Below are 14,399 nucleotides of genomic sequence, written 5' to 3' on the forward strand. Positions count from 1 at the left end.
CAGCAGTGTGCCCAGGTGGCCAAGAAGGCCAATGGCATCCTGGCTTGTATCAGAAATAGTGTGGCCACCAGGACCAGGGAGGTGATCATCCCCCTGTGCTCAGCATTGGTGAGGCCTCACCTCGAATACTGTGTTCAGTTTTGGGCCCCTCACTCCAAAGACATCAAGGCCCTGGAGCCTGTCCAGAGAAGGGCAGAGAAGCTGGTGAAGGGTCTGGAGCACAAGTCTTATGAGGAGCAGCTGAGAGAACTGGGACTGTTCAGTCTGGAGACGAGGAGGCTCAGGGGAGACCTTATTGCTTTCTCCAGCTACCTGAAGGGCCATTGTGATGAGCTGGGGGTCAGCCTTTTCTTACAGATACGTAGCTATAGGACAAGAGGGAATGGCTGCAATTGTGCCAGGGGAGGTTTGGGTTAGAAAGGAGGAGAAGTTTCTTCTCAGAAAGAGCGGCTGGGTGTTGGAAGGGGTTGTCCAGGGAGGTGGTGGAGTCACCGTCCCTCGGGCTGTTCAAGGAGAGGTTAAATGAGGTACTTAGAGACATGTGATAGGGGGATGGTTGGACTAGATGATCTTGGAGGTCTTTTCCAACCTTAATGATTCTGTGATTCTGTAATACGCAGATATATGCATGAAATCAAGTGCGTAGAGTCTCTCTCCTTCCTTCTATATACATATTTCTCCTCTTCTTTCCCAATGCAGATTTCAGACTTTACAGGTGGAGCTTGAAAAGCAACGTAGCTAGTGCTCAGGGAGAATCTACCCCTGCAGAGACAGAAAATCTAAAGATACCTGGAATGGTTGAAAAGCCAAAGGTTACCTCATCTTACTGCTGGGGTAACAAAACTGCCTGCTGAACAGCACTGTTAGGCAATTTTATTGCTGTTAGCAACTGAATGATTTTGCTTGCAGGTGGCTTGTCCTTTTCCACAGAACAGGCCTGTCTCTTAACCACTACCTTGGCAAAACACTTGTAGGTGATAGTTTTGCTCTCATTGCAGTTCAAACAGAAAGAGTTGTTGGTTTCTTGCCTCTCTGTATTATGGGCATAAACCTGTGCTGTTTGCCCAAGATGGGAAAGTGTGCAGTTGGAATATAGACGAAGCCCATGTGTTGATGGCCAGAGTTATCGTCAGAACTCCTAGAATGTTGAGCATAAACCCAGCTTTGGCCTAGAATTACAAAAGAGAAGAGTTATTAGATGCACTGAGTACTTTTTAAGTTCCATGATGATTAGGGTTCTTTGTGTGGTTAGATTTTCTATTTGGCCTTTTTTTTTTTTCCACAACTCCATCAGAACTCCATCAAGTTACATGTAAGATGGTTTTGGTCACAAATATAATTTGTATTGGGGAAAAATGAGTTTCCCTTGGAGAAAACTCTTAAACTAGAGGTTTTGAAGTCCTTTTAATCCACTTATGTAGGACTTTCTCTTCTGACCTGGCATCTATCTCTAATGTCACCTTGGAGTTCTTCTTGGAGCAATTATAAATTAGAAAAGTTATGAAGAGACATGCCATCCTTATCCATCTTTCCTTCAACATAGTGAGAAAGGACATCAGGGCAGCCCAATGACATGTGTTAGGCTTTCCCCTAGCCCTTGTGGATGGACTGTCTGGATGATGGGACTCCTTGACATTCCTGCAATCTATGTTTGGGCTTTTCCAAAAGTTAGAGGTCGCAGTTTTACTTTGACAGCAAGCTCTTTTTGGAACATCTTCAAGAGGCCTTTGGTGTCCTTTAAAAGCTCAGTAGCATCTTTACAAAGGCTCTGAGTATATATTTGAGTCACTCTGTCCCTTTATTAATTCACACATTCTTCTTTCCATGTGATGTCAGCTGAGTACAGTGAGTTTTCTAATGGTTTTCCAAGAAGAAACAGTATTACAAAAAGGAAAGATGAAAACAGTGATGAAAACTCTGAAAAGAATATGCTTTTGCTCACCATATCTATAACCCTGAGTTGTCCATATGAGAAGACAATGGCATTAGGAGGAGTGGCCACTGGGAGCATGAATGCCAACGATGCAGAGAGTGTGCAGGGCAGCATGACGTAGAGCGGGTTGAGGCAGATCGCTTCAGCCTGGGCAAGAAGGGAGAACAAAGACCATGGCTTTGATTTGCAAAAATGGGTAGAAGTCTTTTGGCAGAAGACTGATAGTGTTTGTTCATGTCAGAAACCTCATTCTTTCACAAATACTGCAGCCACTCATATTTTGGTTCTGCTTTGGAAACTTCTAGCCAATGTCTTCATGGAGCAAATGCAAGGATTGATGTTGTGGCTGGTTCTTTGTGTTCCCAGCTGTGGAAACTAATCACTGCTGCTCTACAAATTAATAGTAATGGTTGTACTCAACACTAGTACCAGGGAAAAATTTTGAGTGGCTTCAAACTGGTTAAGAATAAAATAAAATTATCAGAGGAAACGGGGTAGCCCAAGCTCTGAATGTGAGTGGATTGGTTTGGGGGTTAGCTGGGGTCTGTGGTCTATGCAAAAGCTTTTTGGGGAAGCTTATTCGTTTCTATCTGGAACCCTCTTTTCATGCTGCAGAGCTTTGTCTACCCCAGCAACAGGAATTTCCTGTGGAAATGCAGAAGTTTGAATTGGGTCATAGAGCTTGACTAATGCTGTCACCTTCAGAGACTTCTGGAAGGCAAGCAGTCGAGTGAAATACAGTAATGGACTGTTGCAAGGAAGCAAATGCTGCTGCTGCTGCCTCTGTGCAGAGCAAATAGGGAAAAAACAGGTACAGCTGGCAGTGACCTCATGAGGTTGCTTAGGCCAGAAGGCAAAGTCTAATATTCAGTCCCTTTACTTTTCACCAGCAGTGATTTTTAGCAAGGTTGAACTAAGCACGTTGCGTGTGAATATATATGTGTGCACATACTTAGATGTATATTTTAAGCCTTGTATTCCCAATGGGATACAAGAAGCAGTGCTTGGTGATGTCAGCTGGTTGTGTTCTATAGCTAAACAGATGTACACTTGGAGAAGAGTTGAAAGCTGTTCTTAGAGGAGTATTTGGAAACGCTGGAACTCACCATTGAAGCCAGAATTGGAAGGAAGAGGGTAGTGGTGGCCACATTGCTGGTGCACTCCGTGAAGGTGGCAATGAGGAGACACAACAGGATCGCAATAGCTGGGTGAGGGATTTGCTGCAGAGGGGTCAGTTTGCTCCCTAGCCATGCAGACAGCCCAGATTCCTGTAACAGAGGAGGGAAGAGGCCTGTCAGGGCAGTAGGCTGCAGGCGAAACAGCCGCGTTGCAGTCCAATTATTTTCTCATACCAATTCCACCTTCCCACCCTGTAGGAGCTCTCACACAAACTGCTTTCTGTGGAAAACGTGTAAGAGGCAACGCTCATAAACACAGTAATTCAGTAGGTTAAATAACAAGAAAGGTGCTTTCCCTTCCAAAGAATTTGAAAGCAGGTGATGCTGTGTTTACAGTATGTTATTGATGCATTGATAGCAGATCATTATATCTCTGTTCAGGCTGTTAGTCGTGCATTATCAATATTCATGGGGGGGAGTATGTATTTTAATTCTAAGCAAGGATCTTTGAAGTCCCTTTCTAAAATGCCTTCATATATCTTAGCAGAAATTCTACAGTTTCATGTAATTTCATCACGTTGTCTGGTACCTTGATGAGTTATCTGGAGCTTTTTGCCCCTTTCGCTCTTTTCAGTCACTGAAAAATACCAGTGTCTTCCCTGTCATTCTGGGCTATGGTTGGGGCATCATTATTATTCAGCTGTTTCTCAAGAGAACATACCCTCACCGTGCCTATGGCCTAGCTTTCTCACTGGCTTTGCAACCCTTTCTTGCTCCTCATGTTATTCCTATTTCATACCTTGGCTACTTGGACCTGTCTCTGCTGACACTCAAAAGCCCCATCTCACAGCAGGGTTAGGATCTGCCTTGAAAGGACTGGTCTAGTTTTCTGTCCTACAAGATCAGCTCTACCTGATGGATGTTTTTCAAACTTCTTGTTAAAATCTAGCAGTGAAGCTTCCAAAATCTCCCCAGGTGATTTTTTTCAGGTGTTTAACTACCTTTACAGTTGGAATGTTTTCCTTCTGCTTGATCTAAATCTCCTTTGTTGCAATTCAAGCCCTTTAGCACCACTAGAATATTAAAAAGTATATTATCTTGCTTTCTGCAGCAGCTTTTATGTATTCAGTGACTTACTTTAGAAGAAATTAAGACAATTTCTTGAATCCTTCCTTTTCCAAACATGTTTCCCAGAGATCCACTCATCCTTACTACCTTCCTCTAAGCTTTCCTCATATAGCCCATGTTTTTGGAGAATGATATCCAAAACTGAACACATTACTGTACCTGAGGACTTAAGAGTCCCCCGAGCTGAAGGATTATATTTCACATATCTTACGTATTATTGTCCTGGTTTTGTCCGGGATAAAGTTAATTAAGTTAATTTTAATTGTGATATTATGATTCCAAACTAGTATTTCCAGGCACTTGAAGCTTTTTCTTTTCTTTTTTTTTTAATTATCTGTAGACTTAACAAAGTTATTGTCTGTTCCATGAGCTAAGTCATTCCTGAAAAAGATTTGTAGCATGGGACCTCCTGGCAGATGCCTGCAGAAATACATCAGGACATCCTTCAGTTCAACAGCCAGAGGTTTTTATTTGCTCCTGAATGTTCTCTAGCTAGTTCTACAGTTGCCTTCTAGTAGCTTAATTTAACTCACATTTCCATAAGTAGTTTGTTTGAAATAGTTTGGAGACCCATTCTGGACACATTATCTCTTCACGCTTGCCCCATCAATTAAGTTGTGTTTAATAGAAACTTAAATGTTTTGGGGTAGTTTTTTAATCACCCACTTTTCTAGAAACACAGTTAATCACGTTGCCTTGATTGGTAGTACTATCCCAGCTGCAATAAAGATTGTTCTGATCACAGGACTCCTCCTAAGGATGGTGAAGTCTGTCCTACTGCCAGTAGCTGAGGAGATGTGTGTTGGTGCTACCAGCATGCCCTCTTGCGTTCTGGGAGAGCACGTGTGAAAAGCAAGATGGGAAACACCCAGGAAGACACAAATACCAGGTAAACAGGGGAATGTTACCTCACTGCCTTTGGCTAAGGCAAAGCCACCTCCCAGCAGAAACACGATGTTCCATGGCATTTTCTGGTGAACTGTTTTCCAGTCTAAGAGAGCTGGAGGTGCTCGGATCTTGGACCTGCTGCCTAAAATCCAGAAAGACTTTGTAAGCCACGTTACACTCTCCAAAGAGAGGAGAACTTCTTGGTGGGAGGTGAGTTTATTCTGAATGTTGGGGAACACTTCTGTCAGCACGACTGAGAAGAGTGTGGGATTATCTCCCAGAGCCTTGCCAACAAAGACTGTAAAACCTGACTTGCAAAAATACTACTGAATGTTCTGCAGCTGCTCCAGGAGGGACAGTGGAATGGAGGTGAGAGTGAGTGGAAGGTATGGCAGTGTATCGGCAGAGCTGTATGTGCTTCTGCTTACTCATGGATCTGCTCCTGAAGACTCCAGCTTTAGAAGCTTTTACATACATGTACCCCTGGATAAGACTTCCCTACTTAGTTAAATTACAAGAAACAAGAGAGCTTTCTTGGGGTGTCTGCCTTGCCTAGCCTAAAGCATTCAGCTGTAGCGATGCGGGAAGCGCAGTTTGAAATCTTCTTCAATGCTTGAAATTTGTACAATCTAAAATGTAAAACTTCCCACAGACCTATTCTGACAGTTGATTGTTTCTTTTTTTTATTTTTTTCATGCCTTCAGGAAACTTACCTGGTCGTTCATCTCTGCTGGAAATGTCAGAAGGGATGATGAACAGCAGAACTGAAATGAAGATGGCGACTGTAGCATCAGTGACATAGCTGCAATAGATCAGTCAGGTATTTAGCCCAGCTGTGTTTTCATTTTGAGGAAATTTAGCCTCCTTCATTTTTATTCACAGTGAGGGGGAGAAGGGGTAATACCTTGTATCATTTTTGTTGAAAAGAACTGTTGCCCAGCCTGGTATGAAACCAGGGTCTCTGGTGAACCACAGCACTACCAGTAGTATGAAGAGGATCAAAACTGCTATTTCTGCAAACTTCATTGAGCCCAATTTCCTGGTCTCATCCCTGATGATTTCATAGGCCCGTTGCTCCTTTGCCTTTGCAGTGGGATTTGAAGCACAACCAAAATTACTCCGAAAGCTGGGAAAAAAATGCAGAAGAACTATCAGAGAAATTGCCAGATATCCTCAGAGTTAAGAATCAAAATTTTACAGTCACATTGTCTTTCTGATATATGGATCTGTATATGCACATAGAAATTAAATATCTGTTATTATCACAGCATCAGCTACCATAGGTGTTGCAAAGTGACTTCATTGTGCTGTGTACTGTCAAGATGATCAGAAAAACCAGCTTTCTACCCTTAAAAGCTCTAAATAAAAGCAAGTGTGCTACCTGGGCACATGGGGAAATGACATCACTGTCAGTGTGACTGATGAGGCTATAGGATCGCAGGGAAGTAAACGGTTGCCAAGCTTTTTAAAATTACAGAAAAGGAGAATTTTAAGGGAGGAGTTTGAAGACAGAAGTACCATTGCAGGTATAACAGAGCTCTTGTTTTGTTTAAAAGAAAAAAGGAGGTTGGGCATAATACAAAAGAGATGGGTTAAGTATGAAACAGGTGGGTAATGCAAGCTAGTCATATAGGGTGATTAGCATTGGGAACTGGCACAACACCAGTCCTCTAGGTCCGTAGCAAATCTCATCACAGAGGAATTTACCAGCTATATGTAGAAATCAGTTTCTGCTGTGAGGCACAACAGTCTTTCAGGATGTGAAAGCAATGCTGCAGGACAGCATACATGCAGTTAGAGCTTCCTGTTTTCATCTACAGGGTACAGTTAGCTGGGATTTAGTAAGGTTCCCTGTAGAAGAAGTTGCTGTATTTTAGCAGATGTTTTCTTATGCTGTTCTGCCAGTCTCCATCGTAGCTGAGGACTTTGTCTCTTGCTGTCTGACTTTCAAGCATTGGCTCACTGGGAAAAGTATCACTTGTGTTATGGCAGGTAAGGAGTACTTGCTAACAGGCCTGTCAGCTGTATTACTGTGTGTAGAAGGTACTTACTCAAAGCCCAAGTACAGTATCTGCAGCCAAAACCACGTCAAAACCAGTAACACAACCATAGTGGGGAAGGCAAAGGAGAACCAGGAGGCGAAGTTGATGATATTGCCGTTTTCAGGGAAGAGCCTGCAAAATGTAGATGGCTGTTAGCGTTCCAAATGCTGCACTCTCTTCTGTAATTAAGGATTTAGAGAAGAGGAGGTACTGTGAGGCCCACTGAGGAAGAGAAGCTGACTTCCCAGCAGAGGTACCAAATTGATATGTTCCTCCTCGGTGCCGGCTGGCAGTCAGCTGTGGCAGAGTGATGCGGTTTAGCGGGTACAGGATCACAAATTCAACCAGACTTACTCATCAACTTGTCCTTGCAGTACCAGATTTGGTGTTGTCCCAGTCAGGGTTGCAATCCCTCCAATACTGGCTGAGTAACAAATACAAAGAGACATTCCCTTGGAGAATTTCTTGTGATTCTCTTCTTGCAGGCTGTAATTAATCTTTCTGTCTTCCTCAACTGTCAGCATATGGCTCTTGCCTGGGTACCAGGACAGGATGAAAAGAGTTACAGAAGTTACAGTGGATAAGAAAACATCTCGTGCCTGTGTCATTCAGTATTTCAAGGCTACCGCACAATGGATTCAAAACTGAAGGAGCCAAGTGTCCTCATTTTAAAGCCAGTGGTGTTAATTCTTTGATATTCTGTGCAATTTTTATGGGTGGCCTTGATACAGAGCAATTTTCCAGAAGAGAAGCTGAAATGTGTGATGAAGTCCAAATGTACTGCTGACACTTCTCAGTGAGCTAACACGATGTCTGGACTGCACTTGGAGGGGAGAGAGGCAAGAATTTGGAGAGGAGTTGGGCTGAAGGGAACTCGTTCTGTACCAGCACCTGACTATGGGCACTGAGATTTACATTCAGAAACACTTGAGTTGTTGTGGAAGAGGGCAAGACAGCTGGTCCAGAGATATTGTTGCATGATTGTATATCTTTGGATTAGAAAGATCATTTTAATCCCTAACCTTCTGGCATAAAATAGGCCAGGAATTTCCTCTCAGGAATTCCCTATTATCTGGTAAGTTACACAGTAGATAATAACAGAACTGACAAAAATATATAGGGAAGTATCAAGCCTAATGTAAAGACTTCAGCTAATGGAGAATTTATTTCTGTTGTTTTATTGATTAGTTACCATCTCTTCACATTTTCAATATATTTCTAACTGCAGCCAAGTCAGTAGATTTTACTGTGCCTTTGTCTGTTTCATGGAAGAGCCTGGTAAATGCTGTCTGATACAGCCAGGATGCTTTAGGTACATTCTTTTATAACTTACTAGAGCTAAAATGACAGTGAAGAAGGCATCAGGCCATCCTCCATCATCCCAAAGAGAAAGACACCATCACCCACTCACTTTTTTCCTGTGTTTCTGTGGAGCTGTCTGATTTAGTTGGCGTTTCCTGCAGTTCAAATGCTGGATTGATGTTTTCAGATGTTTGGGTTGCTGTGCTAGACTCCATTTCAGACTTGTGCAACTGTTCCAACACTGCTTGTGCTATTGGGACCATCATGGCAGTGGTGGCTGTGTTGCTGATCCACATGGACAGGAAGGCGGTCACGATCATGAAACCCATGAGAAGTCTGAAGTGAAAAGGTTGGGAAAAGTCGGTTGAGAACCTTTTTCTTGTTACAGAGCTTTGGTTACAGGTGCTGGGTTGGGGAACTGCCTTAGCAATTCACACACCTAGTGCTCCCTCCTACTCTTCCTAAACGTCACAGTAAGATTTAACAGCAAGTTTTCTTTCTGCAATTCCAGCCAACTGTGCTTATGCCTGGGAAAGTGGGAGCTGGTATCTCGAGACAAACCCTTTATCTGGTCAGTATCCTGCTTATTCTGCATGCTTTTGAGGAAGACATACCAGCTCAATAACATGTATTAATGTATTATAATATATTTTGAAGAGGAATTACAAACTCAATTTGATCCCAAAGGGCAATCAGTTTAAGCCATACGGAAGATGATCTCTTTCTGTATCATTTTATCCCACCTCTATCATTCAAGATTCCCTTCTTACTCATACAAAATTCTAATCCTTGCCTCAGTATTAGTATGTTATTTGTCTCAAAATTATTCTTTAGATGAGATGTAGATTATATATTAGATGAAAAGGGCATTATCTTTCATGCATTTTTATTCTATTGCTTTGTAATTTCCTTCAGTATTCCCTCTTCTTATCATCTGAGACAAATTAAATAGGGACATGTAGCCCCTGCAAAGCTTAAAGTTCTAGTCTGGAAAACATTTGTTGTTTTCAGAACAAGCATCCCCATATTTTCTCTTCTCTTTGCAATCAGCCTAACAGTCAGAGAGTGTATGTTTTCTGTGTTTCAGCCGTAGTCTTTCCTGATTGCCTAAAGCTGTGCTTCTGGCCAAGCCAAGCAGCACCCTTGTCTTCTCAGCATGGACTCTCTTGTTGCTCTTTCTCCACCTAAAGCTATCTGGAATTCAAAAAAGAGGCAGTAGGTCTGTAAGACATCAAAGGAGCCCCATTTGCAAGGTTTGCTCAGGCACTAACTCACTTGGACTGTAGACATACAGTTTACAGATTGATATTTGAGTCTACAGGCATCTCTGAGATAGGAACTAATGCCATAAAGTCCTTCATCCCACCGCATTTTCCCAACTGTTACTCACAGGGCTGGTCTGACACCAGTGATAAGCAAGACCCGCAGCGCAACACGCTTGTGTAGGTGCCAATTCTCAATAGCAATGGCCACCAGCAGTCCCCCAATAAAAAGCATGTTGGTGTCCTTCAGGTACTCCCGACAGACCTGTAACGTGGAATGAGGGAGGGAAAATAGTGACAAGAAGGCAAGAGAGGAGGCATTTTTCTGAAGGAGGATCTTGCCCCAAGGACGTTAGCATGCAGTAACTATGGACTGTACCTAAAGAGAGATTTTGCTTTTGATTTGGGATTAGCAGCTCCACCCAGAGCTCACTCTAGGCTCATGCAAATTCTGTTCCATGGAGAGGACAGAAGATTTCCCTATGTAACAATACTGCAATTTTCTCTTACTTTCCCCACACTCTGGAAATCATCCTGGAAATAATCCCAGAATAAGAGAAGCTGACCCATAAATCCATAGGCAAACATGTATAGAGCAAGATCTCTTACTGTTGTTGAATCCATGATGTTCATTAGTGGGAACAGCAGGACGGGAAAGAGAGCTGTGACAGCCAATGGCAAGGCCTCTGTGCACCAAAACAGCGCCATCACTATGATAACGTAAGCACATCGGGCCTCCTGGCAGAGGAAGAGTACACACAATCAGAACAGACTGTACATCTCACATAGGCTTTGAGGAGGCAACAGCCCATAACTATATTCCTTGCTGATAAAGGGATTTGAGAAAAGGTTATTTTCTCTCTTTCTCTCCCATCTATCCTCCTACCTATGCAGATCCTAATCAAATGACAAACTGTTCAACAACCTTGTCGGAACGGTGGGGAAAAGATTGGGGCCTCCAGTGGGGAAAAACAAGAAACTTGGGAAAAGAAACAAATTGATGACTTTGAACCCTTGGTGATAAGGGATTGGCAGTCCCTGCACAGACCTGGTTTTGCTGATGGTGGTTATTTTCTTTTTATATATTTCTGCCTTTCAGCTGCAGTAACAGTTACTGCTCCAGTCAAGGTTTCTCCACCTTTTTTCCCCCACGTGTTTCAGGACATGATGAACACCAACTAATTTCAACAGCCTGGACTCCTTGTACTGTAAATACCTTTATCTTATTCTTCATTGAATTTTTAGCTTAGTACAAACGTTGAAAGTCTTGCTAACCAACTGGTTGCAGATCCGTTTCGGCTTCCACTGACTTTGACTTGTTTCTTCTTGAGGAAATAATGAAGAGATTGCAATTGCAGTGGCTAGATTGCAGAGGATTAAACCAAGGGGCAGGAATAATGGCTGGCAGAGTCAAATCTGTGATGCTTGAGACCATGCTCAGGACTCCTGAACGTGGCATGGAAGTTACAGAGCTGTTGAAGGGCAAGGATGAACAAGGAAGCTGAGTAGTGTAGAGGAAAGAAGGTGACAACAGTGTAGGTGGTAAATTACCAGAGATGCAGGGCTGGAGAAATAAAGCTGAAAGGGATTCATGAAGAGATGAAAGATGCCTTTCTGAGCCTTATTTTTGAATGAGAGCAGTAAAAAATCTTCATTACCCATCCCATCAAGCACTGAAAGCAATTTTCCATTTAGATGATCCTTTCTCTCCCATTTTTGTTACTAGGAGATGTCTGTGAGTGCCTCTTGAGAGACCCTAACAGGGCTTTGGAACCCGGATCATAGACATAGTGCTGCTCTCTCCCAGCCTGCTGAGAACAGGCGCTCGGTCAATGCTGGCACAAGGCACAAAGTCACTTGTCCGGTAAGGAAATTCCTCTGTCTTCAGACAAAACCTTTAGCATTGTAATAGTTTAGTGCCCAGTGCTATGTCATTGCAGGACAGGTTAATAGCTCAAGAGAACAGAAAAATGTGAAATTCCACCCTGTGAGTTGTGTGCTTACAGCCCTGCGTGCTGAGGTACCAGCTTTTCCTGCTCAGCAGTAGCCCGGCGCGCAATCCTAAGGCAAGAATTCTTACAGATTGCAAAAGGAAAAGTCCAGGACCTTTTAAACTTCTGTGTTGTAGTTGATTGCATAGAAACCAGAGGGAGTCATTTCCAACGGGGAACTGAACCAAGACTGCCAGATCATTCTACGGTCAATACCAAGGGCTTATTGTATGGTAACAATGACTCTAGAAAGTAAGCTTGAACTCACGGCCTCAGAGAAAAAACAATTCTCTTTCAGGCTACACAGAACATTTCTGATCCAGATGTGTTTTAACTTCAGTAACTCCTTTGCCTATGGAAAATAAACTAGCAAAAAGTATTTTTTTCTGATTTTATTCTTAGGAAGCTTTTCAGTTCTAGTTTTATTTGCATAACAAGGGACTAAGAGGACACGCCTGATCGGTTACCACGTTTCACTTCAAGCCAGTGCCAATCTATCACTCGGGCTTGCAGTCCTCTGGTCATAGCTCCAAAGTCTCTGATAACGCTCAGAAAAAGAGCTGTGAGGAAGAACGAGCTTTGGGACAGGCTGCACAGAAGGAAAGGTGAGAGCTGGTGGAGTGAAGAAGGAAGTTTGACGAAGGAGACTAGAAACTGGGAGTCAGCAGGGATCGGGGGACAGGCAGAGACCAGAGGAAAGAGCTGGGAGTTGATGTCCAAAGAGGAATGACGTGTGAAGGAGATTGGGACTACCTATTTAATAATGCTGGCACTGTAAATAGAGACCTGAAGACCAGAGATTAGATCTGTCTGCGTGAGGAGATTGAGAGCAGGAGAAATAAGGCAGAGTGAGGAAGCAGCAAAGGCTGGCAGCCTGCCTGCTCGTGGGGCTGCATTTCAATCTCTCCGAAACACCTGCCCCGCTGCTGCTGGGTTTTGTAGTCACATTTTTCTGAAGGAATCCTAAACAATGTGTCTTCCAAGCTTGACACTTTATTTAAATGTTTAATTATTTTATTTAAGTAGTTGCTTGGAAAGATTCTTACAGGAATATCTTTTTAAAAGAGTGAAATGCATATTATTTTATCCTTACGTATCAGAATACCTTGTCCATCTGACCAAGAAAAATACCTCTCCCATCGGGCAGCCACAACAACAAGGAAAATATTAAGAGGATATGAACAGGATAGTTTTAGAAAATCAGAAGGGAGATTAAAATTAAGCCTTAGATTGTAACTTCGGTTCACGTGTATGAGCTTCAGCATACAAAGTCCTTTGCTAAATCAGATGCAAAGCAAAAGTCACAAAAATTGCATGTCACTCAGCATTCTTCTAGAATATGCAATCACAGATGTATCTGCCCATCCAGCTATGTCCTACTGCTTTTATATTCCCCCACTGTCAGTAGGCAAAGAGGTTCTCCCAGAGGAAAAAAAAACAACCCAAAAAGGTCTTCAAGCGATTAATGAAGGAACTACCTCTGAGAAAGATCTGTGTGATCTCTTCAGCTCTGTTGCTTAAAAGGAAGACTCTGAAAGAGATTTGGCTCTCAAATGCAATTAAACAAGTTCTTACCTTGGTAGGAATAGCCAGAGGCAGAGGAATAAACACAAGGGGTACAAACACTATGATCAGATATTTCCTGAAGGCTAGGAGCATCTGCCCTATGCCAGCCATGGTGCTGGAGCTAGCCCAGTGCTGAAGGGCCTGAGGTCTGCTGCTGGAGACTATATAAACACTCGGGAATATTAACCATTGACCTCTGGAGGTTGGGTGTTGTTTTTGGAACTGTAATCGGAGAAAGAAGGAAGAGAACAAAGAAGGGAGGGGACAGCAAAAGAGTGTCAGACCAGGAATTTTCTTAAGATAATCTTCCTGATAACTGGTAAATCCAGGAGAGAGTTAACTCCTTGTGGGCCAAGTAGGTTTACTGAAAGCATCCTGAAATGACCTAGGCTTTGTTTAAAGAATCTTAGTGTTGTTGTCTTTAATAATGCCATCTTTGAGTAGGTACTGTTATTCCTCCCATAAAAAAGGAGAGACGGCTCCCTCCATAGTAGTTTACAAATATGAAGAGTATGGAAAAAACACGTCTGCATCTGTCATGCTCAAATATAGAGATTAGAAACATCTACAGGAAATGTTATGTCAACATCTTTAGCAGGGGGTTGGATGAGATGGTCTCCAGAGGTCCCTTCCAACCCCTGCCCTTCCGTGATTCTGTCGTCACTGTATTCACTGAGAAATTCCTTGGGTAGCAAAACCCAGTAGAACAGAGCTCCTGTCCCAGGATGCCACATCAAATCCCCACACCTAAAGGGACTTTTAAGTCCTCACCACTTGAGGAGGCCCCTTGTGCGTCTTTGTGCAGTCTGAGGATGACCCTCATGACAATTCTGGTTTCTTCTTCTCAAAGAGCAACAAGGAAAATGTTTTGGGCTGGTCAGAACTCAGTTCTGGCCCCATCCCCCATGGCAGCCTAGTATGTTGTAAGAAAGACTCTGGGCCAAAGAGGGAACCTGGTAACTCGTTCTGATATGAGCTGTTATATCTCAGCAGATCCAGAAGGACTTGGCTACAGTACATCATTTTGTAGACATTGGACTTTATTTTTTTCACCTCTCTGGTCTTGCAACATTATAGGCCCAGCTTTGGTAGCTTGCAGGGTGTATTGGGGAGAAAGGAAAACAGAGGAAAGAGAATTTAAAAAAAAAAAAGAGGAAGAAAAGAAAAGA

At 42.9% G+C, this 14,399-nt stretch overlaps 1 protein-coding gene across 1 annotated transcript; it reads right to left on the reverse strand.

The window, feature by feature from the left end:
* Nucleotides 1–961: 961 nt before the first annotated feature.
* Nucleotides 962–10,396, reverse strand: SLC13A2 (solute carrier family 13 member 2). Its single transcript, XM_084272803.1, has 11 exons — nucleotides 10,283–10,396; nucleotides 9,802–9,938; nucleotides 8,521–8,747; nucleotides 7,464–7,644; nucleotides 7,119–7,241; nucleotides 5,972–6,193; nucleotides 5,781–5,869; nucleotides 5,088–5,209; nucleotides 3,040–3,201; nucleotides 1,943–2,080; nucleotides 962–1,169 (listed from the first exon to the last, which is right to left on the reverse strand). Exons 1-11 carry the CDS (start codon nucleotides 10,379–10,381, stop codon nucleotides 1,038–1,040), a joined length of 1,632 nt encoding a protein of 543 aa, XP_084128929.1. The 5' UTR covers nucleotides 10,382–10,396; the 3' UTR covers nucleotides 962–1,037.
* Nucleotides 10,397–14,399: the final 4,003 nt, after the last annotated feature.

Source organism: Gallinula chloropus (genome assembly GCF_964237585.1).
Source record: "Gallinula chloropus genome assembly, chromosome: 19".
Classification (NCBI taxonomy): domain Eukaryota; kingdom Metazoa; phylum Chordata; class Aves; order Gruiformes; family Rallidae; genus Gallinula; species Gallinula chloropus.